Source organism: Cryptosporidium muris, genomic scaffold (genome assembly GCF_000006515.1).
Source record: "Cryptosporidium muris RN66 scf_1106632373407 genomic scaffold, whole genome shotgun sequence".
NCBI classification, from domain to species: domain Eukaryota; phylum Apicomplexa; class Conoidasida; order Eucoccidiorida; family Cryptosporidiidae; genus Cryptosporidium; species Cryptosporidium muris.
The window spans coordinates 792,720-820,087 of record NW_002196572.1 but is presented as its reverse complement, the minus strand read 5'-3'; the positions used below and the strand labels follow the sequence as shown (position 1 = coordinate 820,087).

The 27,368-nt window shown below is 27.4% G+C and overlaps 11 protein-coding genes across 11 annotated transcripts, besides 27 other annotated features; 6 read left to right on the top strand and 5 right to left on the bottom strand.

The window, feature by feature from the left end:
- Nucleotides 1–119: 119 nt before the first annotated feature.
- CMU_019110 (uncharacterized protein) lies at nucleotides 120–6,065 on the bottom strand (the record flags this gene model as incomplete). The annotated part of the gene is made up of 1 exon (XM_002140467.1): nucleotides 120–6,065. The coding sequence occupies one exon, from the start codon at nucleotides 6,063–6,065 to the stop codon at nucleotides 120–122; it is 5,946 nt and encodes a 1,981-aa protein (XP_002140503.1).
- Nucleotides 1,577–1,610: a microsatellite.
- Nucleotides 2,124–2,145: a sequence feature (AT_rich).
- Nucleotides 2,168–2,217: a sequence feature (AT_rich).
- Nucleotides 2,274–2,308: a sequence feature (AT_rich).
- Nucleotides 2,364–2,392: a sequence feature (AT_rich).
- Nucleotides 2,481–2,509: a sequence feature (AT_rich).
- Nucleotides 2,912–2,933: a sequence feature (AT_rich).
- Nucleotides 2,970–3,019: a sequence feature (AT_rich).
- Nucleotides 3,708–3,774: a sequence feature (AT_rich).
- Nucleotides 3,840–3,875: a sequence feature (AT_rich).
- Nucleotides 5,477–5,548: a microsatellite.
- Nucleotides 6,066–6,073: 8 nt separating the features above from the next.
- Nucleotides 6,074–6,095: a sequence feature (AT_rich).
- A 318-nt stretch (nucleotides 6,096–6,413) lies between these two features.
- Nucleotides 6,414–6,469: a sequence feature (AT_rich).
- Nucleotides 6,470–6,595: 126 nt separating this feature from the next.
- Nucleotides 6,596–6,784: a sequence feature (AT_rich).
- A 359-nt stretch (nucleotides 6,785–7,143) lies between these two features.
- Nucleotides 7,144–7,191: a sequence feature (AT_rich).
- Nucleotides 7,192–7,234: 43 nt separating this feature from the next.
- Nucleotides 7,235–7,352: a sequence feature (AT_rich).
- Nucleotides 7,353–7,544: 192 nt separating this feature from the next.
- Nucleotides 7,545–7,567: a microsatellite.
- Nucleotides 7,568–7,949: 382 nt separating this feature from the next.
- CMU_019100 (uncharacterized protein) lies at nucleotides 7,950–9,119 on the top strand (the record flags this gene model as incomplete). Its single annotated transcript, XM_002140466.1, has 1 exon — nucleotides 7,950–9,119. The coding sequence occupies one exon, from the start codon at nucleotides 7,950–7,952 to the stop codon at nucleotides 9,117–9,119; it is 1,170 nt and encodes a 389-aa protein (XP_002140502.1).
- Nucleotides 8,369–8,507: a sequence feature (AT_rich).
- Nucleotides 8,788–8,823: a sequence feature (AT_rich).
- A 22-nt stretch (nucleotides 9,120–9,141) lies between the features above and the next one.
- Nucleotides 9,142–9,394: a sequence feature (AT_rich).
- A 16-nt stretch (nucleotides 9,395–9,410) lies between these two features.
- CMU_019090 (DNA replication licencing factor MCM7, putative) lies at nucleotides 9,411–11,912 on the bottom strand (the record flags this gene model as incomplete). The annotated part of the gene is made up of 1 exon (XM_002140465.1): nucleotides 9,411–11,912. One exon carries the CDS (start codon nucleotides 11,910–11,912, stop codon nucleotides 9,411–9,413), a length of 2,502 nt encoding a protein of 833 aa, XP_002140501.1.
- A 231-nt stretch (nucleotides 11,913–12,143) lies between these two features.
- On the top strand, nucleotides 12,144–13,132 carry CMU_019080 (eukaryotic phosphomannomutase family protein; the record flags this gene model as incomplete). The annotated part of the gene is made up of 3 exons (XM_002140464.1): nucleotides 12,144–12,318; nucleotides 12,377–12,753; nucleotides 12,947–13,132. 3 exons carry the CDS (start codon nucleotides 12,144–12,146, stop codon nucleotides 13,130–13,132), a joined length of 738 nt encoding a protein of 245 aa, XP_002140500.1.
- Nucleotides 12,798–12,822: a sequence feature (AT_rich).
- Nucleotides 12,849–12,876: a sequence feature (AT_rich).
- Nucleotides 13,133–13,142: 10 nt separating the features above from the next.
- CMU_019070 (uncharacterized protein) lies at nucleotides 13,143–14,789 on the bottom strand (the record flags this gene model as incomplete). Its single annotated transcript, XM_002140463.1, has 1 exon — nucleotides 13,143–14,789. One exon carries the CDS (start codon nucleotides 14,787–14,789, stop codon nucleotides 13,143–13,145), a length of 1,647 nt encoding a protein of 548 aa, XP_002140499.1.
- Nucleotides 13,355–13,379: a sequence feature (AT_rich).
- Nucleotides 13,696–13,726: a sequence feature (AT_rich).
- Nucleotides 14,790–15,038: 249 nt separating the features above from the next.
- Nucleotides 15,039–15,890, bottom strand: CMU_019060 (uncharacterized protein; the record flags this gene model as incomplete). Its single annotated transcript, XM_002140462.1, has 1 exon — nucleotides 15,039–15,890. One exon carries the CDS (start codon nucleotides 15,888–15,890, stop codon nucleotides 15,039–15,041), a length of 852 nt encoding a protein of 283 aa, XP_002140498.1.
- A 258-nt stretch (nucleotides 15,891–16,148) lies between these two features.
- Nucleotides 16,149–18,092, top strand: CMU_019050 (poly(A) polymerase protein, putative; the record flags this gene model as incomplete). Its single annotated transcript, XM_002140461.1, has 1 exon — nucleotides 16,149–18,092. One exon carries the CDS (start codon nucleotides 16,149–16,151, stop codon nucleotides 18,090–18,092), a length of 1,944 nt encoding a protein of 647 aa, XP_002140497.1.
- A 186-nt stretch (nucleotides 18,093–18,278) lies between these two features.
- Nucleotides 18,279–18,327: a sequence feature (AT_rich).
- Nucleotides 18,328–19,284: 957 nt separating this feature from the next.
- On the top strand, nucleotides 19,285–21,495 carry CMU_019040 (histidine acid phosphatase; the record flags this gene model as incomplete). The annotated part of the gene is made up of 3 exons (XM_002140460.1): nucleotides 19,285–20,913; nucleotides 21,045–21,299; nucleotides 21,421–21,495. The coding sequence occupies 3 exons, from the start codon at nucleotides 19,285–19,287 to the stop codon at nucleotides 21,493–21,495; spliced, it is 1,959 nt and encodes a 652-aa protein (XP_002140496.1).
- Nucleotides 21,496–21,539: 44 nt separating this feature from the next.
- On the bottom strand, nucleotides 21,540–24,521 carry CMU_019030 (uncharacterized protein; the record flags this gene model as incomplete). Its single annotated transcript, XM_002140459.1, has 1 exon — nucleotides 21,540–24,521. One exon carries the CDS (start codon nucleotides 24,519–24,521, stop codon nucleotides 21,540–21,542), a length of 2,982 nt encoding a protein of 993 aa, XP_002140495.1.
- Nucleotides 21,552–21,572: a sequence feature (AT_rich).
- A 141-nt stretch (nucleotides 24,522–24,662) lies between the features above and the next one.
- CMU_019020 (splicing factor 3B subunit 10, putative) lies at nucleotides 24,663–25,009 on the top strand (the record flags this gene model as incomplete). Its single annotated transcript, XM_002140458.1, has 2 exons — nucleotides 24,663–24,748; nucleotides 24,829–25,009. 2 exons carry the CDS (start codon nucleotides 24,663–24,665, stop codon nucleotides 25,007–25,009), a joined length of 267 nt encoding a protein of 88 aa, XP_002140494.1.
- Nucleotides 25,010–25,408: 399 nt separating this feature from the next.
- Nucleotides 25,409–27,301, top strand: CMU_019010 (transcriptional adaptor ADA2, putative; the record flags this gene model as incomplete). The annotated part of the gene is made up of 1 exon (XM_002140457.1): nucleotides 25,409–27,301. One exon carries the CDS (start codon nucleotides 25,409–25,411, stop codon nucleotides 27,299–27,301), a length of 1,893 nt encoding a protein of 630 aa, XP_002140493.1.
- Nucleotides 27,302–27,304: 3 nt separating this feature from the next.
- Nucleotides 27,305–27,345: a sequence feature (AT_rich).
- Between the last annotated feature and the right edge of the window lie 23 nt (nucleotides 27,346–27,368).

Here is a 27,368-nt window from a genome sequence, read left to right as displayed (position 1 = left end):
TTATTCAAAGTATAACAATATAGTTTTCATCTCCTTAAGCTAAAGTAATGTTTTAAATAACATTACTTTATGCAAATATTTACATTTCAGTTTTATTTCAATATTATTTAATTTTCATCTTATCTTCCGTATATAGACTGGGATATTAAATTTTTAATCCTTGTTGGAGTTGTACCTTTTACTATATTTGATACAACACGGTCAGCCACATTAACAGCCGTTTTCGCTTTAATTACAGATACTTTTTTAACATTTGAAAATGAACAAATAGAGGAATTTAAAGATTTCATTTTCTCATTCTTAGGTTCTCTTATATATTCATGTAACATATTGGGGTTTTTTACTAGTTTTGTAAGAAATTTGAGGATAAAATCATTAAGACGTATATAGGAATTCTTTAAATTCCCATCAGATAATTGAGATGAATCTCGTTTATAACTATATAAGATTTCATCATCATTGTTGATATCAAAGATATCTGAAATTCTATATGACCGACGTAAATTATCCAAAGATTCTAGATCATTTTCAAATAATAATATATCACTTCCTGTTAGCCTGCGAGAATTTAACCCTTGTTTAGATAACTCCACAATATGTATCAACCAAGATAAATATAGGTTATTGAGCCAAATAGAATTAAATTTCTTTTTCCATTCATCATTATTTGGACATTCTGCTACAAAAGAATCGAATTCTCTTTTAATCCTTGGAATTAAATTTTCTAGACCTGTTGTATTATCTATACATGCTGACACGCTATTTCCTGCTATATTTGGATATTCAGAATAAGTATCTAAAAAGATCTCAGTTGCCATTTGTCCATACAAAACACTTATACTAAATAGATCAAATATTTCAAATGCTAACTTGTCTATATTTGATACACATTCATTAATAATATTATTAAGCATAGATTCAAGGTCACTTGGATTTGAATTTTTTTTATTAGCTATAGATGGTGACTTCTTAGATTCAATATTTTCGTTGGATCCACTTAAGTTCAAAGATATATTCTCACTTTCACTTTTTTTTTGTTCTTCATTTGAATACTCATAAATATTTGAAATATCATTATCTATTCCAGTTAAAATTAATGTATTTAAATCTTCATTATTAGATGACAAAATTTTATTTTCATCTATATCCATAGCACCATACTGACGTAAATACTCTAAAATTTTCCGGATATTCTCAATGAAATTTGTATTTATTAAATTTGATAAGTTCAGTATATTAGTTTTATTAAAAAAGATATTTCTAACTTTTTGAGATGTATCAATTAACAAATTTTTAAAAAAAAAGAGTGTATGTAAAGATACTAGTACTCTGATTGAAATTACAAATTGAACTTTGAATCCATTATTATATGTTGATTGTTTAGGTGATAAAGAATATATATTAGAAGAAATGAGATTACTATCTAAATTTCTTCCAGAAGTTGATAACTTTATACAATTCAACAATAATTGATAGAGTAATCCATTTTTATTGAATTTCATTGCAAGAGAAGATCCTAACGCAGTATTTTTTAAATCATTAATTTCTAAATCATCTATACTTTTAGGACTCATAATATTATTATTATCATTGTCATTATTATTATTATTTAAAGTATATTTCTCATTGTAATATTCTATTCTCAACTTTCTTCTCTCCGAAAAATGTTTATTATTAAATGAATAGTTACCAACTTTATAATTAGAGCTTAAATAATGTAAATTCTCAATTGAATAATCTTTAATATCAGATAATTCTAAGTATTGATTTTGTTCAATTAAAGACTTTATCACAAAATTAGATGCATCTCTAAAAAATGATAATATTGGTGATAATAATATCATTGATGAGTCCTCTATTGGTAATTTAACCCATTCAAGTATAGAATCTATTCCAGTATTTATTATAGTACCAATATCTATAATAATAGGAGACATATATATACTAGGGATGTTAATTCCAGATACCCAAAGTGAAGTAGACAATGAATCTTTATTATTATTTCCAGCCTGTTGTATTAAAGATAATAAAATACTTAATTTAGATTGAATCATTTCAATTAAACTAGGAGTTATAAAAATAGATAAAAAATGAGAGTATTTTAAATTATTACTTGTCAATGGAATTTTATTAAAATTTTTTATAGTAGTAGATACATTCTCGTTAGTATTATTTAATGAAAAATTCATATAATTTATTTGATTTAAATGATTAAAAGCTTCATCTTTATCAGCTACTGAGTCTTTTCTTATATAATATGAAGGTTCAATTCCAAATTTTTTAAAAATATTATCCTTATTAATATATTGTAAATCTTGGAATAAAATATCAGCACCTAAATTGAATTCTAGCCAGTTCTTAAGTATATATATATATTTATCAATAATAAATAGATATGACAAAAATTCTTGAAATTGCTTAGATGGAATTATATTTAAGTCCCAATATTCTGTTTTTATCAGTTCTTCAATATAATTTGGAATATAAATTAATAATTTTTCAATAATAACTTTAACATAATCTTTAACAGAAATATTACCGTAATCTAGCCATACTTTACTCCAGCAAGTAATTGTTTCAAGTATATATATATCATCTAAATATTTAAATGATGATATAAATGTATCTATACAACTTTGTATCTCTTCCTTTGCTAATTTCTCTAATCTTATACGCTCTTCTTCTTCAATTTCTGAGTTATTCTTATTAATCCTTAATTTAAGCTCATTTCTATGTGTAGCTGGTAATTTTAACATCTGCATTGGAATATCAAATAATTTCTGTATCATTAATTCATTTGACTTTGAAACGCAAAAACTACAGTATAAATTCCAATATGTTTTATAAGATGAAAATGAATTTAATCCTACTAAACCAGATTCTATCCCATATATCTTCTTATTATTATTGGATAATTTTATTTTATTATATAACTGAGACATCTTATTATCACTTAATTCTTTTTTTGGATTAATATTATTTAATATTATATATGTATTAAGTTTTCTTATAATATAAAGTAACTCTTTTAAAATATTAGAATTACCCAAAATAAAGAAATCTTGACAACACTCAAGCAATTCAATACGAAATTTAAGAGTATATAAACGTCTCATTATTATATCAGTATATAATCTTTCATAACGTGAAGAACTTGATAAAGAAATTCCAAATATTTTCCATAAATCTTGTAAATCAATATTTGTATTAGATAATTCATCATATGAAACAAGCCAATCTTTATCTTTCCAAAGTAAATTAATAGTATCAGTTCTTTTTATACGACTTAAATACATATTCCAAAATGTTGACTTTTCTATAATATAGCAACTATTTTTTTGTTGACAAAATTTATTAATTATATCTTCATTAGTAGTTCCAGATATATTTAAATTGTTACAATCAATTTGAGATTCTAATAGAGATTCACTTTTTATTTTCTCACCAGAAAATCCTAAATTTGAATATGAATATTCACTCATAGAAAAACTATTCATTGATATTACTGATGTTACAGTACTATTTAAAGGTTGATTATTCATTTTTAATATATGTGAACTTGATCTTGATAATTGTTTACTTGTTATTAAATTTTGTTGTGGTACATGAAATGGTAAATCCAATTGTGGCATCTGTAGTGATAATAATGGACTAGCTTCTAATAAAGGTTTACATTCTAATAATACCCCTTCAATTGTAGGATATTCTAAAAATTTTGTAAAATTAGTTAATAATAATCTTATAACTTGAAATATTCTTTTTAAATTATTATTACTATGTCCTGATGTAGCTATACCATTATTTAACCCTTGATTAAAATCCTTCTTTATAAATCTTCCATTTAATTTATTATAATTACTATTATAATAATTATTCCATATGTTTGATGCACAATATAATGCATATGTATCTATACTTATTGGCATCACTCCTGTTTTTGTTAAATAATTTACTTTAGTAGAAATATTTTCACTATCAATTTCATTATTAGTATAAGATAATCCTGAATATAATGAATTTAAATATTCAATATCTAAATCATCACCAATTGTTCCATTTTGTAATAAATATGATATAAATAATACACAACGAGTTATAAAAGGTGAGTATAAATGAATACCATCGTATCTAGTTAAATCATTTTCATTTAAATCTTTATTTAATTCTCCTTTATTTGTATTCTTGTCATTATATTCAAAATTTATACAATTCTCAATTCCAGATTTAGAATTTTTTTGATCTATATCAATTGTATTAATATTCATCAAATTATATATAATAACATGTAAAATTGGTATTTCTAACATCCAATAACTTGATAATTTTGCAATTGATTTAAAAGACCTAATATTATCAATATTCTCATTATAATTCATTAATTCATTTTGATCTGATTCTAAAGAATTATTACTTTTTTTTGATATATATCTATACTCCTCATAAATTACTCCATTATCTTTTACTTCATTATTTAATGTACAAATTGATGCAAAATTTAATTGAAAAGTAGATGATAATTTATTATTTGTTATAGAATAATTAACAATATCCCTTCTAATAGCAAAATCTAATCTCTCCATAGCTGACATTAATTTCATTAATCTTATCAATAATTCTTTACCAACCTTTTCATTTCTTTTATTTATATTCTTTTTACTTTTTAAATATGCTAAATCACCCCATTCATCTCTCTCAATTTTTATCCTTAAATTATTTAATATTGAAATAGATTCTAAACAATATTCAAATATCTTCTGTGGATTTGTACCCAAATACTTTATTACATTTGAATTCATAAATTGAAGATGATGTTGATTATTATTCAAATTATATATTTTACTTGTCCAATATTTATCACGATATTTTACCATATCTAATAAATCAATATCACTAGGAATATATTGAATCCATCCAGGTGGAATAAATATCAAAATTCTTTGTAATTTAAAAGCTACATTTGAATAAATTAAATTGATCTGTCTAAATAACCAATTCTTAAATTCTTCATTATCTATCATTCTTTTAGATTCACCAGATAATGGACGAATTCTAGGAGCTCCCCCAGGACGTATTCTTAATTTACCATTATTCCAAGTACATATTTTTGTTTCTTCACAATCGCCTATATTCCAACTTCCTATTAATAAAGAAATTCTGAATCTTATATCTAATGGATTTATCATAATATGTGAACCCATATTATAACAATCACTTTCTATTGTAAATCTTTCCAATAAATTATGTATATCTTGATTTATTTCAAATCTTGTTCTAGCTAAATCTAAAAATATTAATAAAGCTTTATACATATCATTAAATTCATTATATTTTTTTGTTATTAAGTAATAATTCTGATTTATTCGTGATTTTGATCTTATTTTTTTAAAATTTACTGCTTCATTTTCATTATCTCGTATTGTACCAATATTTCTTCTAATAATATTTGAATTACTTCTTGTACAACTTCTCTCTATAATATCTTTCTTTATCTTCTCCTCTTCTATTTTATTCCTATAATATCTTAATTCATCTATCTTATATTTTATTAAATAACAACATAATAAAATTGTTTCATAACAAATATATTTCCATTGTTTAGTATCCATTTCAAATTTATTAGATTTTGTTATATTATCTTGATTCTCTATATTATTCACATTAGAAACTATCTTTTTATTATATTTTTTACAAGTATTATTACCCCATTTTGGTGAAAAATTATTTGTCAAATTATAAATTTCACTCATATCAGGTAATGTTACTGGGTATTCTCTTGTTAATTCTGCACAAGTCATCATTTCATTTAATTTTGACCAGTCAATATCTTTATTTTTGGCATATTCTTCAAAATCTAACCCATTTAAAAGTAATAGAAATAAAAAATTTTCTTTTAATGATTGGACTTTAGACCATATATTCTGTGGTGTTTCAGCTCTATCCCATTCACTATAATATGCTTCTTGTGATTCTAAAAATAATGCTGTTAATTCTCCATATGCATCTTTTAAAGATGAAACATTTTTTTTAGATATATCTCCAGCACTATTTAAATAAGTATTTGACATTCTTTTTGTTTAATATATAAAATATTTAAACCTTCTATATATTTCTAGAAGTTCAAAAAAGAATTTGTATTGACAAGATCCGCCAAATTTTCTCCACACCTATTTATATTGAATATAAAAATGAAATAAATCTTCATCATAATAGACATCTTCTCTAATTAAGTTCTAAATATAAAACTATAACACAAGTTTAAGTCTCTACTTTCCTTCTCTTCAAAAAAGAAAAAAAGAAAGTAAATATTTGAATTAAACTTAACCTATTAATTGGTTCTAAATGTCCTGTAGCATATGTTGAGTTACTATAATCAACAATTAGCTACTATTTACTATATAAATTAATAAACTGACATTTATTAAATAATAATATTATTCTACTTCATATAAATTATCTAAAATTATAATTTCTAACTATATGTAATTTTTCCCAATATCTAGTGAATTATAAGGGTAAATAGTATCAAAACTAACCCGCCCTATATACACACACAAATATATTACCGGCCTCATAGTGCTCTTCCTTTCCCTCATTCTATTATTAATATACTTCAAAATCTTTATTTTTATATATCAAATTGTATTTGTAGATATTTATTATCAATATTATATTTAAAAGTAGACTAATAATTTCTAATATACTTTTAATATATAAGGCTTTTATTTTTATACTTATTAATATAATATTACTGAGTATATTATTATTGATAATAATTTAATAAAATGGACTTACATACAACACTTTATACGTACTTTATACTTTATTGAAAAGAAAAAAAAATAGGAGTTCTCCTCTAATATAGAAATATTGATTAATAAGAAGTTTTAATTAATAACAGAAAAAAATAACTGTAGATAAGATTGTATGCAATATTAAAATAAAAGTATTGCATGTGGTGCTTTACCGCCTAAAAAAGAGGACCTAATAGGAAAAGGAGAGGGCAATCGGCACCCAGGTCTTCCCAGGTGGTCCCCCACCCTAGTACTAACCGGGCCTTACACCGCTTGACTTCGGAGTTCGGATGGGATCCGGTATATTCAATGTAGTATGGCCGATTGCTGATGTAGCACCTCTTGTTACAAGTTATATTATAAATTAAATTTTATTAACATGGAATAAAATTAATTAAATCAAAAGTAATAAAGAGATACTATCAAAGATATTCCCATTGATGTTATTATCATTTTATATTTTTTTATTATACATGAGAATTTAATATTTTTTATATAGAAAAAAAAAAAATTAGCTATAAATTTCTATTATTTTAATAAAATAATATTTTTTTTTTATTTGTATATGCATGCATCTCTTATATGTAGATACCGATATATAGGTATCTACAGATTATACACGATTATATTAATTTTGATCATTGTATTTTAGAAATTCTTTACAATAAACTTATAAATAAATAAGGGTGGAATTAAAATAGATCTTAATATTTAATATTATGTGATAATATAATTTTGGAAGTATCATAATACTATATATATATGTATATATATATTAAAAGTAAAAAGAAATTGGAATGTAAAATTTAAAAATAGTTAATATAACTGAGATTACTATAGATACCTAAAGTATGTAAAAGAGATATTTGTTGATAATGGCAGTTAGCACCCAGGTCTTCCCAGGTGGTCCCCCACCCTAGTACTAACCGGGCCCTACACCGCTTGACTTCGGAGTTCGGATGGGATCCGGTATATTCAATGTAGTATGGCCAACTGCTGTGGGAGGATTCCAATCTATATAAGTTAATATAATATTAGATGAAATATTAGCAATATATTAATATCGAGGTATTTTTATTTGATGCATTTGGTTAGCGCTCAAAATATTTTAAATAAAAGCTATGCACTCATGTAATAGATGCTTAAGACTTGGTTAGGATGCAATCGATAACAAATAGTGCATTATTAAATCCAGTAAACTACTCAATAAATATTGGAATATTATCACTGTGTGTTTTGGGTTTAGGATATTTTGCATTATGTACATTAGCAATAATTCAAGCAATTTCAACAATCCAATGGAATACAATAACTCTATTTGCAACAAGTGGTACTAAAACTCGTCCATATTTTCTTAATATATTTTCAGCTGCACTTTTATTGAGATTTATTTTTATTATATTACAATGTATCTTATATTTTACACCTTCAATAAATTCAAATCATCTATCAATTAAAATATCATTACTAAATTTTTTTAATTATCTAACTAGTGCACTATTTCTTTCATCATATTCAGTAATAATTGGACTATGGAGTTCTGTATATATTCGTTCAAGATATACAACAAATATTCCAATATTAACATTAATTATACTAATAAATATAATAATCTATATTTTATTATCTATATTACTTTTAATTGAATATACAAATAATTCAATTAGTTACTATAGAAATAATTCAAATTTTTTTTTTGGAATATTATATATTATTGTTTCTATACTTTGGTTATATTATGGATTGTGTTTAATTAATCAATTAGATAAACGGCAAGATTTACATATAAACTTGCAAAAAAACTTATTATCAAAATCATACAGAGAGGAATTATTTACTCCAAGTTACATAATTGATAAATATTCTAATAATAATAGTTCTAATAATTTTTCAAGTCAAAATTCATCAAGTTTAATAAAATTTACAGGAGTTGATAAAATGACTTATTCAAATACTCTTATTGATGGATGTGTATATGTATCAAGTACAATGAAGGATTTAAAAAAAAAAATTAAACTTTTAACATATATTTGTCCATTATGTTTTTTTATAATTGGATTATATTATATACTTGGTAATTTTAATATTATTAATAGTATTCCTTTTTTTATTTCAGAACCAGTATGGTATACTATTTTATATGGTTTTACTGAATTATTACCTTGTTGTATTATAATGCATGGATTTTGGAATCGTAAAAGTATATTTACAACAACGTTAAATAATAATAATCAAAGACAATTATTTAGTAGTGATAAACAATCAGCAACTTACAATTATATGAATATATATAATGAGGATATTGGATTTTATACACAAATTGAATAGTGATAATATTTACTAATTTTGCATTAAAATTATTATATAATCTATTATTTAGAATATATAATATTATATCAGGAAATATATATTGCTATTATTTAATAACTAAATAAGTACTAATAATAAGATAATAGAACAAATCATAATTTAAGTATTAGATAAAAATAGGAAAAAAGAAGATATATATAAATATATACTATTAGAATATAACTTAAAAAGAAATCTAGTATAATAAATATTAGAGAAATTTTATTTTTACCTTGAATTTTATATTAATTTAAGTGTCAAAATATCCAATTATAAAGAGGTATCAGTAACAAAAGCAATATATTGTCCATTAGGACTTTTATATAAAACTCCAAGTTCAATATATTCATCAATAACAAGTTCCATCTGTTTTTTTAATAATCCACGATGAATAACATTACTTTCAATATCAGAAATATTTAATTGTATTAGTTCATCCTTACGATTTAGGTTTTTATTAGCTTGTTTTTGATGCAAATCTCTAATAATTTCAATTATTTGATCTCTAAAATCACTTTTCCTATTTTTATTTATATTATTTGAGCTATTATCACCTGGTTTTGTTACACTTCTTTTACTTTCTATCATAAGTCTTGTAGCTTCCTCAAAGTCATATCTCTCAACAATATTACTAAATCTAAGACGAGCTAATGCTTGTGAAAGACGAAGTATTCCAAGTAATGCTCTTGGTGTAGTATATGATCTCCTCCAGTCATCTTTTGATTGTTCAAGACTCTCCTGCTTTCTCATTTCTACATAGTGTTCTACTATCTCTGGTACTAATTCACTTGGAATCAATGGCTCATATTTTCGAGCCTTTTCAATAAATGCACGCATAAAAGATGTTGAAAATGGTCGCTCATCATCATCCTGTTTATTATCTTCATTATCATTTAAGCGTCTTCTTACTTTTGCCCTTCCTTTTCTAATCCCATCCTGATTAGGAGTAAGAGATTTATTAAATACTTTTTTACCTGGAGCTTTATCATACTGATGAACATGTAAAACATGATAAGCTAACATTAAATCTTTATCTTTATCGGGAATATCAAGAAGTAAAAATTGAAGATCAAAACGTGATAATAATGAATCTGGTAAGTTCATATTTGCCACTGGAGATTTTTTTGGATCATAACGACCAGAAACTGGATTTGCAGCTGCTAATACAGATGAACGAGCATTTAAAGTTGTAGTTATACCAGCTTTAGCAATTGAAACAGTTTGCTGTTCCATTACTTCATGAATAGCAGTTCTATCTGACTCATCCATTTTATCAAATTCATCTATACAACACAAGCCATTGTCTGCTAGAACTAAAGCACCACCCTCCAAAGTAATTTCTGATGTCACCTGATCTCTAATAACAGAAGCAGTTAATCCAACACCACTACTACCTTTACCAGTAGCATAAATAGCTCTAGGTGCAATCTTAGTAATTTGAGTTAAAAGTTGGCTTTTAGCTACTCCCGGATCTCCCATCAGTAATATATGAATATTCCCTCTAATTTTCATTCCATCCTTTACAAGATTGGTAACACCTCCAACAAGTTGTAATAGTAATCCTTTCTTAACATCTAACATACCAAATATTTCAGGAGCAATACTATTAGCTAATCTAGTATATAAATCTGAGTATAATCTAGATATTCTTAATGATATACCAGAATTTGTAGCTGTATTACTAATTTTATCTATTTCAGGAATATTTAATCCATCATTTGACTTCTTACTACTTTCTTCTAGTAATCCAAGGAATTTTTCTTCATCTTCAGTAAGATTTATACATTTACTACTTATAGATTGATATATATGGTGAGCTTCTAAATATGTATCAGCAGTTAGACCAGATTTCAAAGCTTGGAAACCTTCTTTCACTACAGGAAGAAATATTCCAGATAATGTTACATACATACCAGGTAATAAACGCCTTGTATTTTCACCTAATACAACAACTTTAATAGTTCTCGGTACATTACCAGTTGGTACTTGATCTGCAGGTTCTTGAACTCGGACTTCTTGATATTTAATAAATTTACATTCTTTTATATTACACCTTAAATTACCCGTTCTCTTATTATTTTTACAAGTAGTTGATTGACAGTCAAAAAGTGGCATATAACTTGGACCTTCTACTGCCTGCCAGATATTTGCTCCACATATTTCACAAGTATAACTTACAACTTGTATCCTTGGTTTTACATTAGCTACTCTGATTACAATACATTCCATCCTAACATAACCACCAACAAAATCTGCTCTAACCTGACGTAGTGGTGTTATCGGCATTTTAAGATTTGGTATTATGTAAATTTCATAGGAGCATCTTAAATAAGGAGGGACATTGCATGCTTGCATAGATTCTGATCTCTTATCTTCGCTTAAATCTTCAATCTTTAAAGTAGATAATGATATATCAGATGGTGGTGGCATACATTTATCCGCTGCTATATATATTAATTGTATATACCTCCTTGTATTTGTCAATATAGAAGGAATTATATCAGAATATTCCCCCTTTTCTTGAAATGGACTATAACTTAATAAATCATCAATTTCCAAACTTAATACTTTACTACATTTATTTGATATCATCTGTAGTTGTCTTTTATACTTTTTATTTCCCCACATATTACATGAAGAATCAATTAATCCATATTCTTTATGAGCTACACAAGATTCAAAGTCTTCAAAAAAGTTTGTTAATACTTTTATATGGTCTGCATAAATCCTCACTTTCTCGTGAGCATTTTCTGATTTCTCAAGTCTTAACATAGCCTCTTACATATATTTTAATTCTAACTATGTAGAAGATCAGTATTAAGGAAGAAAAAGAAGGGATATATTCCAGTCCACTGTTGGATAATACATTAGATTTTGTGGGGTGATAATACCGCCTAAGCGGTATATACATGTTTTTTTTTTTAAAAAAACAAAAGAAAAAAGTAATTATAGAATCTTTTCCTTTACTCTTAACTATCCTCTACCTATAACAAATTTGGAGTTATGGAAAAGACAAAGATTTTAGCATTATTTGACCTGGATGGGACTTTAACTTTACCTAGAAGAGAAATATCGGACGATATGATAACTACTCTAATAAAAGCTAAAAATAACTTATGTATAGGGATAGTTAGTGGTTCAGACTACATTAAAATACAACAGCAACTAAAAAACAAAGGTGTGTTATCTAAAAGTATGTTATCCTTAATATGTTTAATACTAAATTCTTTTTTTAGCTTTTGAATGTTGTGATTATCTATTTGCAGAAAATGGAATAGTTGCATACAAGCATGGAGAATTATTTAGTTGCCAGAATATTGCATCTGTTATTGGTGAAGACTCACTTAAGAAGCTAATAAATTTTTGTTTGCACTATATTGCTGATCTTGATATTCCAATTAAACGAGGTACATTTATTGAATATAGATCTGGAATGATTAATATATCCCCAATAGGTAGAAATTGTACATATCAGGAAAGGCTTGAATTCTTTAATTTTGATAAAAAGTATGAAATTAGAAAGAAATTTGTAGAATCAATAATGGAAACTTTCAAGGATCTTAGATTAAAATGTTCAATTGGTGGACAAATATCGATTGATATATTTCCAGAGGTAAGTACAAATATAGAACTAGAGATTAAATACTTAAACATTGGAATTATAATATAATAAATATAAATTGGCTTGATTATATATCATTAGTAATGTTAATATAGTTAAATAAATAAATAAAATGAAAAGAGATAAATTAACTCCTTAACTGAATAAAAGTTAATGATGAAAAAATAACTATTTTATATTTCAGGGGTGGGATAAGAGATACTGCCTAAATCATATTGAAGATATTTTCAGTGAAATTCACTTCTTTGGAGATAAGACTTCACAAGGAGGTAATGATTGGGAAATATTTAATGATCCTAGAGTAATTGGTCATACTGTAACTGATCCACAAAATACAAAAAATAAGCTTTATTCACTTTTCTTAAAGTGAAATATAATTCTCAAACTGTCCACAACATTATTTTTCCATCCTGTCCACCAGAAAAAATTCTTTGTTTATATGAACTCCAATGTATAACAGTAACACACATCGCAGATATATGAGCAGATAAACGTTCAATACATCTTCCTGTTCTGATATTCCATACTCCAATATCATTTCCATTTGGATGAAATAAATTTTGATTTGTTATATCCTCAATAGAAAAACGTCTAAAATATTTTAATAATTTATTATTGTAATTTCCACTATTATTAGTATTATAATTACTCCACGAACTGTTCAAATCAAATCTATCAAATGGAACATAACAGTTTTTTCCATTTTGAGCATTCCATAATTTTATTGTTCCATCTTGATCAGATGATATTAAATATCTCCCATTATATATAAACGAACAACAAGTAATACCACATTCATGTCCGCGACCAAATGTAGATGGACTATTTATACCAAAAACTGGATGATTATCATATTCTGCTAAATCATATTGAATTTGTTTTGATCTATTTTTTAAATATAAAGATTTACTTGAATTATTCTCATATAATTCCTTATTTAGTTTTTTTTTATTATATAAAAATTCCTCTTCCACTTTAGTTAAATTATTTATCTTTGGAAAATTTGCATTGTTATAACTTGAGGTATCCTCTTGTATATCATTTAAATTTAACTGATTTTTCAATTCACCAAAGCTATCCATTTGATTTTTCATTAATAATGGAGTCATATATCCTGTCTGTTGAATATAATCCCAATCTGGTAAATTTTGATTACAATATAAGTATGGCTGCTGTGTAAATCTCATATCCCATAAACGAATATACCCATCTTGAGAGGCTGTTGCTAAAATATATTCTGAATCGGGCTTCCATGATAGATAATAAATTGGGGATTTAATATTATCATCAGGTAATCTCGTTGTTTTAGAATCAATATGTAGTGAATGAGTATATTGGCCACCACTACGTAAATCTAAAATCCTCACGCTACCATCTTGTAATGCAGTACCTATTATACTTGTTAATATAGGTTGAATACTAGAAAAATATATTTTTAAATTAGATTTAGTATCAAATACGCATGTTGATTCAATCGTATCCCATACTTTAACATTTCCATCCCAACCAGTAGTTACAAATAGTTGACCATCTAATGGGCTCAATTCAATAGATGAAATTACACCTCTATGACATTTTTTAAAACCAGGGTCTATTGTACATATAGGATTTAAAGTAAATTTTTTCCCTTTAGAGACTCTTTCTTTTTCTCTTCTTGTTAAAACATATCCTAAAGGAAATTTCATTGTTGGCCCTTTACCAGCATTTAATTGACGAATATTGTCCATTGACCTTAAATTATACATATTTATTGTGCCATTTGTACTCCCACATAGTATTATATCCTTATAGGATGAGATCCCCGTTATTGAAAAAGCTTGTTCCTCAGAGTTTACAATCTTAAATCTAACATTACTAGCTAGTAATGGAATAATTTTGTCACTATATTTGTAACTTTTAATTTTTCCTGTAAATAAACTTTTTTTTAGCAAAGGATGCCAATTCTTAGTATAAAGATCTGAGTAACTGTAAGTTTGTCTACATTCAAATTTCTTATAGATATTTTCTGGTATTATTATGAATTTCATTAAATAAATAGTGTTATAATCATCTCCAATTAAATATTAAAACCTAATTCCTAAAGAAAATCCAATAGGTACCAATATAATATATAGTAACGAAATCCACGCTTAAGAATATATGGAGTAAAAGATGCCACAAACCGCTAAATTACGGGTGCAGAGTCTAGATCTAAAAAAAAAAAAAGTTAACAGTAAAAATTCTAAACATATTTTGAAATAAAAATTAATTTCCTTTAAAAGTACCTAAAAGCTTAACTAAATATTTTTCAACAAAGAAGTATATTTTTGTCGACTTTCTTCAATATTTATTGAGCATATCAAGGCAACATCTGGATTATAATAAAATTTATTACATTCTCTCAAACTCTTTAAAATCTCTACACTGTCATCTTTCTTATTATCTCGCTCACTATTCTTCAATTCTTTTTCTTCTTCAATATATTCATTATTTTTAGAACGTTCAGAACTATTTAATCCTATAGTTGATGATTGCCCTTGACCAAATACTTCATGTTTTCTATTAACTTCTCTATCACCAGAATATTGTTGATTAGCTTGGTTAAACTTTTGGGTTGTTGCAACTGCTGCTGCTATAGTAGGCATTGCTCTAATTATTTCTTGAGGATTTGAGAGTTCAACCTTTTGCCCCTTAGCAGCTAGCCTTGCTCTTATATTATATTTCAAAGATTCCTTAACCTTATTGGATTCATCATTCTTTTCATTTAACTCCTTATTACTATTTATATCTGAATTATTATTTGCTGAATAAACCTTTGTCTCATTTAACTTTGATTTCCATATATTTGAATCAAAGTCAGGTTTTGAAGTCTTAACTCCAACAACCATATGAATACCTCCACTTTTCCTTGATGAAGTATCAGTGGCATTTGATATACCTGAACTTATTATAGAAGATGATATTGTATCTTTTATTTCAGTATTTAAAGTCCAATCATCTGTATTAATATTATTTTCGGTAGTAGAAATTGGAATTGTTGAAGAACTCACGGGTAACCCAGCTACTAATGGTTCATCTTTAATCTCTAATTCTGCTAAAACTTTTGTTTTATGTTTCTTTTTTTCAAAGAACTGATTTAATTTACTCATTTATACTTGGATTTCCAAAGAAAAAAAAAAAAAGGAAAATAAAGAAGTTCATGAATTACAAAATGAGTACCAAAACCTAATAATAAAATAAACAGGCGGTATCTAAAAAATATAGGCGGTATATGTAATTTTTTTCCTGATTTGAGAGAACTGTAGCTAATTGCTTTTCTTTACAGGCTAAGCCTTTTATATTGTTAATTTTGAATATACAGCGATAGTCGCATTGAAGGCGACTATTGCACTTTACTAATTTTTATAATGGAGTCACCTATGGACTTAGTAAATCAGGAAATTTCAAAGGGTATAGTAATAGCAGCGAAGAAGCAATGGGGTGTAACACCTCCAATATCTGAATCTTTACCCACTCCTCAAGACTATAAACTGACAGAACAGCTAATTATTGCTATGAGAAGTGAGAATTTATATGAGACAGTTGAAGGGATGAAAAAACGCGAACAAATTTTAGCATCATTAAATAAAATGGTCCGTGAATGGATCTATGAAGCAAGTTTAGAGCATAGTATGAGTGAAGAAGAGTCATTAACAGCTGGAGGAGGTATATATACATTTGGTTCTTATCGTTTAGGTGTTGTAGCTGCAGGATCAGATATTGATACACTATGTATAGTTCCAAGGCATATAACTCGAGATTCCTTTTTTACTTTTTTCTTAGCAAAATTACAACAGGATATTCATATAACAAAGATTCAACCTGTACCAGATGCTTATACTCCAATTATTAAAATGGTATATTATGGAATTGAAATGGATCTATTATTTGCGTGTTTAAACTTATCACGTATTCCTAGTGATTTAAATACTTTAGATGATGATCTTTTGAGAAATGTAGATGAGAAGACAGCTAGATCACTGAATGGATGTAGAGTAAATGATATGATTCTTCAATTAGTCCCTAATAAAGAATCATTTAGGACAGCTCTACGATTTGTTAAACATTGGAGTAAATCAAGAGGTATTTATAGTAATGTTTTAGGTTATCTGGGTGGTATATCATGGGCAATTTTAACAGCTAGAATTTGTCAATTATATCCAAACTCAGCTCCCAATCAAATTATAAACCGATTTTTTTATGTATATAAAGCTTGGCAATGGAAAAACCCAGTTATATTGTGCGAAATTAAAGAGGTCCCAAAAAATAGTCCAGGTCTTATGGGGTTTAGAGTTTGGAATCCAAATACAAATCCACAAGATAGAGCTCATTTAATGCCTATTATAACACCAGCATTTCCTTCTATGAATTCTACACATAATGTGACGCAAACTACACTTCGAGTTATTACAGAAGAATTACAGCGTGGATCTGAATTAGTGAAAGAAATAGAAAATGAAAGAGCACAATGGAGTGATTTATGGAGCCCTTATATGTTTTTTGAAAATCATAAACATTTTATACAAGTAAAAATGCTGGCAAATAGTGAACAAGCATTCCAGAAATGGACAGGATGGATTGAAAGTAAAATCCGATTTTTGGTTAGAAAACTAGAAACATTTAAAGGACTTCAAGTTAGACCATGGCCCAAAGTTATACAAGAATCAGATAACCAAAAAGATGGTTTTCAGTTTGCCCAGTGTATGTATATAGGATTAGTTTTATGTACTACTAGTGGTAATAATAATGGAAAATCTACTGGGATAACTCCAGTTGTAGATTTGAGAGGGGCTATTTTAGATTTTGTTGGTTTCATAATGAATTGGAATGAAGTAGAAATTTATAAGGATTCTATAGATCTTAAAGTAAAACATTTAAGATTTAAAGATCTCCCAAAGGTTCTTAGAGAACAAAATAATACAAAAGTACTTAATTCTAAAGGAACTATTAAAACAATAACAGTAGAAAATATAACATCTGAAGTAGTTGGAAATTTTGGGTCTACTACTAATTCTAACAATAATAGTTCTATCCCTAAAATGGGACAAACTACAAATTTAAATTCATCCCAACAATCAACAACACCTTCAACTAAGAGATCAAGAGAGGATGAATCAGAGGATATAGATGATCAGGATTCATCTAGCAAGCATAGAAATAAAGATATTTTTGAACCTGAACAAGTTCAGAAATTATCAATAAGAGACCCAGTTTCAGAAGTTGACACAGTTAACATAAAAGTTAACTCAGCTCGTGTACCATACCGTCCCCCTTTGACTTTAAGAATAAATATATCAAATGCTAAAGAGTGAACATTTATAATACCTTCTAATAAGTAATTTTCTTCAAATTTAGAAAATTTAAATGCTTTTTATTATTGTATCTAAGTATCTTTATCGGGGAAACTGAAGATTATAATTTAATAGGTCTACTTTTTGAAATTTATTAGTTTATTTATAGTGAAGAGATACTAATGAATGATTATAGATTATTTCTACAATTTTTGTAATATAATTTAAGTTTGTAAGTTTTATTTTTTAAATTTATCCTCATTTCTCAAATTTAAAGATTATCAGAATCTATTACCTTTTTGAATTTATGAATAATATGTGGTTAATCCAATAATCTATAAGAGAAAATAAGGATATATGATATATCTAAGATTATTATTAAATTATTAGTAACTAAATGTACAGTTGAATATTTTCAGTACTTTTTTTAAAGTATATTTACTTTAGGTCAATAATCACGAAGAAATTGTTAAAATACCATGATTTATCAACTTAATAAAATCCATTATGTTACAGTATAATAGGTTATCCTAACAATTGTCAATACTTCTACATTATTTTGAGATAGTATTAAAGCAGTATAATTCCGAGATTTTGTAAAATAAAGTTATAAAAAATTGGCGCCTAAATCAGCAAATTACATGTAAATTCCACATAATTTATTGGTCTAGAAGCATTTAGAATTTTTCCAAGATTTAAAGTTTACAACCCCTATATATATATATTATAGGAAAGGTGAAACAAAAAAAAATTAATGATAATAATAGCTATTGAAAGATAATATTTTCAAGAGTGGTGCAACGATAAAATTATATATACAAATATTTGCAAGTAAATAAGTTTTTATTTGAGAAATAGGTATCTTTTTCCCTTAAAATTTTAGAGTAATATAAGCAAATTTCACCTTAATAGTTATACTTATTTATGAAATTTTATATTTTGATAAAACTGTGCTAATAAAGGAATTATCAAAGATAATTTACTATTTATATAAATCATATATATCTGAATCTGCTTAGGTTTTTTTTTCCTTTGATGTGTAACTCGAAATAACGCATAATTTTCATCGTGTTTGCGATATTAGTGTTACAAAGAGTGCATCAAGAAGTAACTATAGCGATATGACTATCTAATGAATAGTAGTAAATATTTGTAAATATATAATAGAATATAGATGCTAATTGAATTGACTCTAAAAAACTTTATTAAAATTATGCTAAAGAAATTTACTTTTATATCTTTAATTGTGATTATTAATTTATACCCTATATTATGTTTAGATCATTTGAATTGGGATTATTTAAAGTATCAAGATATATTTTTTAAAATTAAACAGTTGGAATCACGATATTATACTTCAAAGTATGATTGCGAAAGTAAAGGACTATGCCCTGAATACTTTCCATTATGTAGTGACTTAAGCCAATTTGAGAATACACGTAAAATTCCAGTACTTAAACCATCAACTATGAAAAAGTATGGACCAGAAATTGAATTATTACAAGTACAAACTATAATTCGTCATGGGGCAAGAACTCCAACAAGGCTCCATAAATGCTGGGAAGGGATGAGTCAATCATGGAACTGTGATGACTTAGTTGCAACAGTCCAAGCATCAGCTCATGACTTGTATAATAAAACTAAAACATTAGAATTTTCTAAACATTATGATATCAGACAATCAGAAAATAATTTAAATGGAACATGCCAAATGGGGCAACTATTACTTGAGGGATATTTGCAGCAAAGAATAAATGGTCAATTGATTGCAAATGCATATTTTCCCACAAATTCTAAAGAATCTTTAGTAGTTGGAAAACCACTAGAACTAGAGAGAAATTTAAAGTTAAGAAACAACCCAGATTTTTCTAAGGAAATTTTTGTAAGATCTTCAGATATGCAAAGAACAACATTATCTGCAGCAGCCCTTATTACTAGCCTAATTGAACAAGTTGTTGGTGAAAATGAAACATTTGATCTATATCAAAGATTTCCTTTACATATGATGGATATGCAGTCTGATTACTTATTTGCTAATGCCAATGCAGAAAATATTACAGAAGATCTCCGTTCAGCTTTGCATTCAAAAGAGTACTATGATCAAATAGTAAAACATCAATCCCTATATAAAGAGTTGGCTTTACTAGTTAAAACACCCCATTTAGAAGATCTATGGCCTGGTGACATAATGGATTGCATTATGACTAGTATATGTACGGGTAATAGCAATAGATTACCCTTAGGATTCCTTCAAGATAATTTATTAAATAGGACTATTCATGCAATAGAAGAAGAACTTGCAACTATTTATAGTTGGGATAACTCAAAGTTATCAAAGTCAGAGATGGCTAGACTTCTGCATGATATTAGGGACTACCTAATAAAAGCAATTATTGATCATGAAATAAAGAGAGATAATACTGAATACCTAAGAAATAAGTGCAAAAAATTATATGTAGATAATAATTCAATAGAATATATGCTTGGAGTAATTTGTGATGAGCTTGATTCTTTAAAAATATATCCAGAAAAGAAAACTTGGGTCCCAAAATTTATATTATGGTCAGGCCATGATACTACCATTATTCCAACAATGGCAGCAATAAAAGTATGGGATAAAAAATGGCCTCCATATGCATCTTCTTTTATTATTGAACTTTATAGAGGTAGCCAAAATGAAACTCTTAACATAGATCCTGATATATATACAGATGAATATCATCATGGTAATAAAGAATCATATCAACTTGATAAGAACCTCCCTTATTTTATGAGACTTTTGTACAATGGAAAAGTTATTACACATAATCTAAATGGTTGCCAATATCAAGAACTATGTCCAGTAAGTTTTGAAATACAGTATAATATTAGTAGTTGTATATTAATATTCTTAATGATTGTGTCATTAATAAAGACTGCTAATTTTATTTATTATGATAAAAAGAGAATCTTCATATATAATCTTTTTTTTAGGTTCCAAAATTTTTTAAGGAAACAAATTTTGTAAATCAAATAAATAATCGTTTAGTTAAATCAGCTAGTGAAGGATTAAATAGTACAGACTTATCTCTAGGAAATTTGTCACAAATAAGACAGAATAACTCAGAATATAAGAGTATTCCTTTAAAAACAAGGTTATCAACAAACTTTATTAGTAGCCCAAATATATCTGTAATATGGTTCCTAGGAGGAATTATAACAGCTACAATAATATTTCAAATAGCAAAGGTAAGCTTTACTATATTTTGTTGGACTTTTTGATAAGAAAGTATACTTATTAATTTATACTATAACCTTTTAAATAATGAAAAATATACCAAATTAATTCTATATTATCTTTTATATTTAGATTATCAAGAAGTTAGTCCCATTCTTAAATAGAAATAACAGTGGTGCAACTGTAGACAATTATCAGGCTCTTTAGAAACTTGATAAAGTATCTATAATAGAGTTTTATTAGTAATCCATTTATCCCTGATCATTATTAAATAAAATATTTAAGGTCGTTTCAAAAGCACTTTGTATTCCACTTGTTAATTCTGAACTGTCTTTATTAATATCTTTGTTTATGATGGAATTGTTAGTAAACTGATTAGGTAAAAATAAATAATCCAACAAATAAGCCTTCTGATCTAAACTCAACCATCGAGATTTATACTTTTCATTATATGCTCTAAATGCAGCTGATATTTGTGTAAATCCTTCAACTTTATATAAGACAGATGGATTTATAGTGCAAAGAATAAAAATCATTACAGTATTGGCTAACCAAACAGTTTTTGGAATTGTGACCCACTCTAACGTAAATTTAAGTATGATAGCTATTTGATTGACTGATAGTTGCCTAAACCACTCTTTTAAACCCCCTATATATTCTATTTGTTCAATCCTAGCTAATTCAATTTTATCTTGGTAATTGCTTAAATTATAACTTCCATCTAAACTTTTACTAGAAAAGAAATTATTAAATTTAGGTTGCAAGATCTTTTCAAGAGCTTGAAAAGTTTTTAGTTGAAGATTAAGATCAAGGGCCAAATTCAAAGCTTCAATCAAATTATTCTGTTTAATTAAAACATCCACTTGTGTTATCTTTTCATTCTTTAGAGATTCAGTAAGTTTCTTTTGTTCTTCAACCTTTGATGTAATATCCTCCCACAATATAATTTGGGAATCAGCTCCACCAGTTAACATAAAAGAGTATTGAGGAGTTGTAAATATATCTAAAGTCCATATTTTGTCTTTATGACCTGAAAATGTGGCTATACATTCACTAGTACTAATATTCCATAGTTTTACAAGTCCGTCATCTCCACTTGAAACTAGTTGCAGACCATTTTGAAGAAATGAGACTTGAAGTACAGGACTATCATGCCCTTGAAAAGTTTTAATACACATAAAATTGTCTATATTCCATAATTTTGTGGTCCCATCAGCAGATGCAGATGCAATAACCTTGTCAATTGGAGAAAATGAACATTGCCAGACTCCTCTAAGATGCCCTTTACATGTTCCAATGAGTTCTATATCAGGAAATGACCACAGTTTAATAGTTTTATCTTCTGAACATGTCGCTATAATTTTGTTATTGTGAGATATACAAATGTGATTTATATCTTTATTATGTGCTATTACATTGTATTCTACCATTATATTTTTAACTTCATATCCTTGTTCTTTCACTTTAACATTGGATATATGCAAATTTTGCCTCTCTCTATATGATAAAACCTTTGTTAATTCTGGTCCTATATTCCATGATTTTAATGTTTTGTCCCTAGATCCTGAAAATACAAAAAATTTACTATTAGGACCTTTTATAAATTTCTTTCTCTGAAAGGCAACGCTGGATATTGTATCTGTATGTCCCGATAAAGTTAGTAAACAGAAACCATCTTTAGTATCCCATATTCTTATAGTCTCATCTTTGCTAGATGTAGCTATAAATCTGCAGCATTCTGACACATCTGTAGATAATACAGTAGAAGTATGCCCTAATAATGAAATTGTCTTAAATGGAGGCTCAGTTAATGACATGATAGTTGGTACTTCCGTGCTGTTTAAAATAATACATCTTAGTTGCAAATTCTCTTCTATCATATTAGATGAATTACTATAGACTAGTTCATCTTGTTGATATTCCTTTTCACTTTCCCCTTCTGTATTTCTAAAGCCATTCTCTTTTACTTCATTTGTATCACTTTCTTGTTCATCCTTATTAATCAAAAACTTTGCCTGAATAATATCAGGAGTTTCCCCTAATACAATAGTATATAAGGTAAAATCCGGAAAATTTAAAACAACAATTCTACGATCTTCCATAGTTAAAATAAGAAAATCTCTTTTATTTGTATTACTACTAATACCAAAATCTTGATCCCTACACATAAATATGTTGGATACTATACTTTCGGTGCACCCATAATCATTGCACTTCAAAATTCCTAGAGTTTCCCCAGAAACAGGATCCCAAATTGTTAGTCCTGTCTTCTCATTGCCAGTAATAATTACCCAAGGACATTTATAGTCTTTATAGTCTGCTATTAGGTTAGTATTACAACATAGAATAGAAAAAACAGTTTCTGATGAATGTATCTGTTTAATTGGTATTAATTTACTATATTCTGAGCTCTTTTTAGATTTTTTCTTTTTTGGGGCTGATTCTGGATTTGAAGATAAAATCCCTAAAGTTCCTGAATCTTTTAGCTGATCAAGATCCCATATATTAATTATATTATCAGAGCCAGCTGTAACTAAACCTCCCAGGCTACCTGCTACAGTATTAATCAACTCGATAGAATTAATAACACCAAAGTGTTGATCTTCACTCCTTAATATTGTTCTATTTATAGTTAAATCATGGATTCCAATCACTCCATTAATACAACTCGAGAATAAAAGCCAACGAGAGGAGTGAAATTTTAAATTTGAAATTGCAGATTCGTGACATGTAAATGAATGAGTTACAAAACCACCAGTAGAATCATATACTTTAATACTTCCATCACTGCTGCCACAAGCAATGTATTGACCTGTTTTATCAAAACAAATCTTATTAATAAACTTCTGTACAGATCTCCATGATCTTATAAATGAGAATTTCACCTTTTTTTCCTCTGATAATTCTACAGTACTGACATCCATAGACCAGGATCTAAAAATCCCTCTAGCACCAATAGTCACTATTGTAGAATTATCTAAATCATTACAAGCAAAAAAACTAACCTCCTCTGCATGTTCTGTAGTCATATAAATATCATTATATGGGCCTATACTACCCAAAACAAAAGGACTCTTACATATATCCGATGCCAAGATACATCCATCACATAATGTTAATAGAATTCCTGAACTCTGACAATATACAACATCCCCACCACTGTATAACTTCGTAAACTTCCTATAGTGTGCCCAAGAGGATGATAAAATAGTCTTCCTTCCCGAAAAAGTCATTTTCTGACACTAATCAATACCTTGCTACACTCTCCAAAATTTTGCGCGCAAAATGGAGACAGTAATTGAATACCTTACACCGGCATTGGAGTATCCATTATCGATATTTTAAATATTAAATACGGTTACTCTTTAAAATCAATGGAAGATAGATCTGGAATACATGCTCAATTAGAGCAGCTACATAGCAAGTATAAGGGTACGGGATATCCGGATATAAGCAGATGGTAAGTTTCTTCTATAGTTACCATCAAACCAAACATTCTTATGTGTCCTGACCTTTTTCATAATTACAATTTTTTTTTAGTGAATGGGCGGATAATATACTAAAAGACACGGCAGCCTCAAATATTTCACACTATTCTAGGCTAGCTTACTTTGCAGTAGTAGAAAATACAACTACTTCTAGGATACGTTACAGATTCCTCGAGTCAATGACTACAACTTGTGTTCCATTTAGTGAAGATTTAATAGATAAAGATAATTAGAGATAACTCTAGGGACTTTGTAGCTTAAATACTGCTTATTAAATATATCTTATGAAGGAGAGAAGTAGTTCTTTTCGAAAGTATACTGTTTTGGATAACAAGTAATTATGTGTAATTCATTTAGATATTTTAATATTCCTTAAATTTTCTGAACACTTTTTTTAGTTGTATTACTTTTTAGATCCTTTGGATACAGAAACAAATACTTTAGTGTCCCCAGTTCTGGCGCTTTTAATGTTTAGTTTTTCCGAGGCCTAGAGATTATTATGAATTTTGACCCGCTTTATCATATGTGGTTCTGGTAATTAGAAGGAAAGTTGAATATTAGGTTTTTTTTTTAATGGCAAGAAATTACTACTAGCTAATTAGCTCACTCTGAATTTAGAGCCTAGTTTTCGGATGAATTTGGAAAACAGTACACCTAAAGATGAAGAGACAGTTTCCTTTAATAAAAGAATCGCTAATGTTCTAGGAGAAGATATACAATGCCCTGAAGGAATTTCACTACTTAGTAGTGTTGAAGTCTCTACTTTATCAGAGTTATGTATGACTAGAGATCAATCACCCAACACACGAGATAGTAGACCTATAGATAAGATCTCTAAAGAGGACTTAAAATTAACAGCTCCTACTGAGATAAATGATTTAAGTATTATTGATGGTAAATTTCGATGTGATATATGTAAAAAAGATACGTGGGAATTTAGAATCCGCTGTGCAGAGTGTGTTGAATATGATTTATGCTTAGAATGCTTTTGTGAAGGGAAGACTAGTGGCGAACACCAGTCTGATCATGCTTATATACCTATAGGACGTTATATGTTCAATTTATTAGTTGAAGATTGGACTGCAGAGGAGGAGTTATTGTTAATGGAAGCTGTTTCTCGCTATGGTTTGGGTAATTGGTCCGAAATATCGAAATATATTACTGAGGGTCCAGCAGGAGCACTATCATTATATCAGAAATCTACAAAGTCTGGATCTGGCCATTCTGCCGATGAATGTGAGCGTCACTATAATGTTTTTTATTTATCTAGTGCTACAAAACCTCTTCCTGATACAAGGAACTCTTGTAAACTTGCAACTCAGTCTATAGAAAATAATAAGTCTGAATTAACAAAAGAAACAAATTTTCCAGTAGATACCCCAATGAATATTGATCACTCTAATATAGCTGTAATAGTAAATGATGAAGATTCTAATATATCTACTATTAAACCTGAAATCAAACAATGCAACTCAGCTATAAAACAACAAAACAACACGAATTCTACAACTACCAATACTAAACCAAATACTAGTGTTATTGGTTACATGCCACTAAGGGGAGATTTCGATGTAGAATATGACAATGATGCAGAATTATTATTAGCAGATATGGAATTTAGGGATAATGATACACCACAAGAAAAAGAACTGAAATTGCAGATTCTAGAAATATATAACTCCAAATTAGATGAAAGAATTTACCGTAAACGTTTTGTCATTGAACGTAATTTGTTAGATATTAAGAGTCAACAACAGAAAGAGAAGAAGAGAACAAAAGAAGAAAGAGAACTGTACTCTTTTCTCAAACCATTATCCCGTTTCCAAACAGAGGAAGAACAGGATAAATTTGTATCTTTACTTATTGAAGAAAAACGTATTAGAAATCATTTACAAAAAGTCCAAGAATGGTGTAGTTTAGGGATTAGGACACTTGATGAAGTTCGTCGTTATGAAGAAGAGAAAAGGCGACGTGAAGACTTTCGCAGTAAAGTTATTAATCTAGCTCAAACAAATAGTACAAATTCAACAACAGATGTAACCAGTGGTAGTAATACTACTTCAAGAGTTATTCCAGTAGCTCCTTTGGGATTGGGGTTAGGAAATGTTAAGGTACAACCAAATGGTCCCACACCATTTGTTTATGAAAGTCAAGCAAGATCTTTAAAAAAACATAATAAGTCAAACATTTCTAATTCAATTCAAGTTACACATGGTAACTCAAACACTAGTGGTAAATCTACAAGTCAAATTGGGGTTAACTTGAATATACCAATAGAAAATTACCCTGGAGCATCATTATTGACAGAAACTGAAAAACAATTCTGTGATAAAATTCAATTAGCCCCTATTTTTTACATATTAGCTAAGAGGATTTTGTTACAAGAAGCAAGAAGTCAATTGAGTGGGCTTTCAAAAGATGAGTTTTCTAGGGTAATTCGATTAGATGGACACAAGGCCGGTTTGCTTTATGATTTTTGTTTATCTTTTGATGTTCAAAAAGCACAGGATGAAATAAATAAGTAGTACAAATATAAATTAAATTTATACAAAAAAGATTATATTTATTAGTCCTTAAATAAATCGTATATTT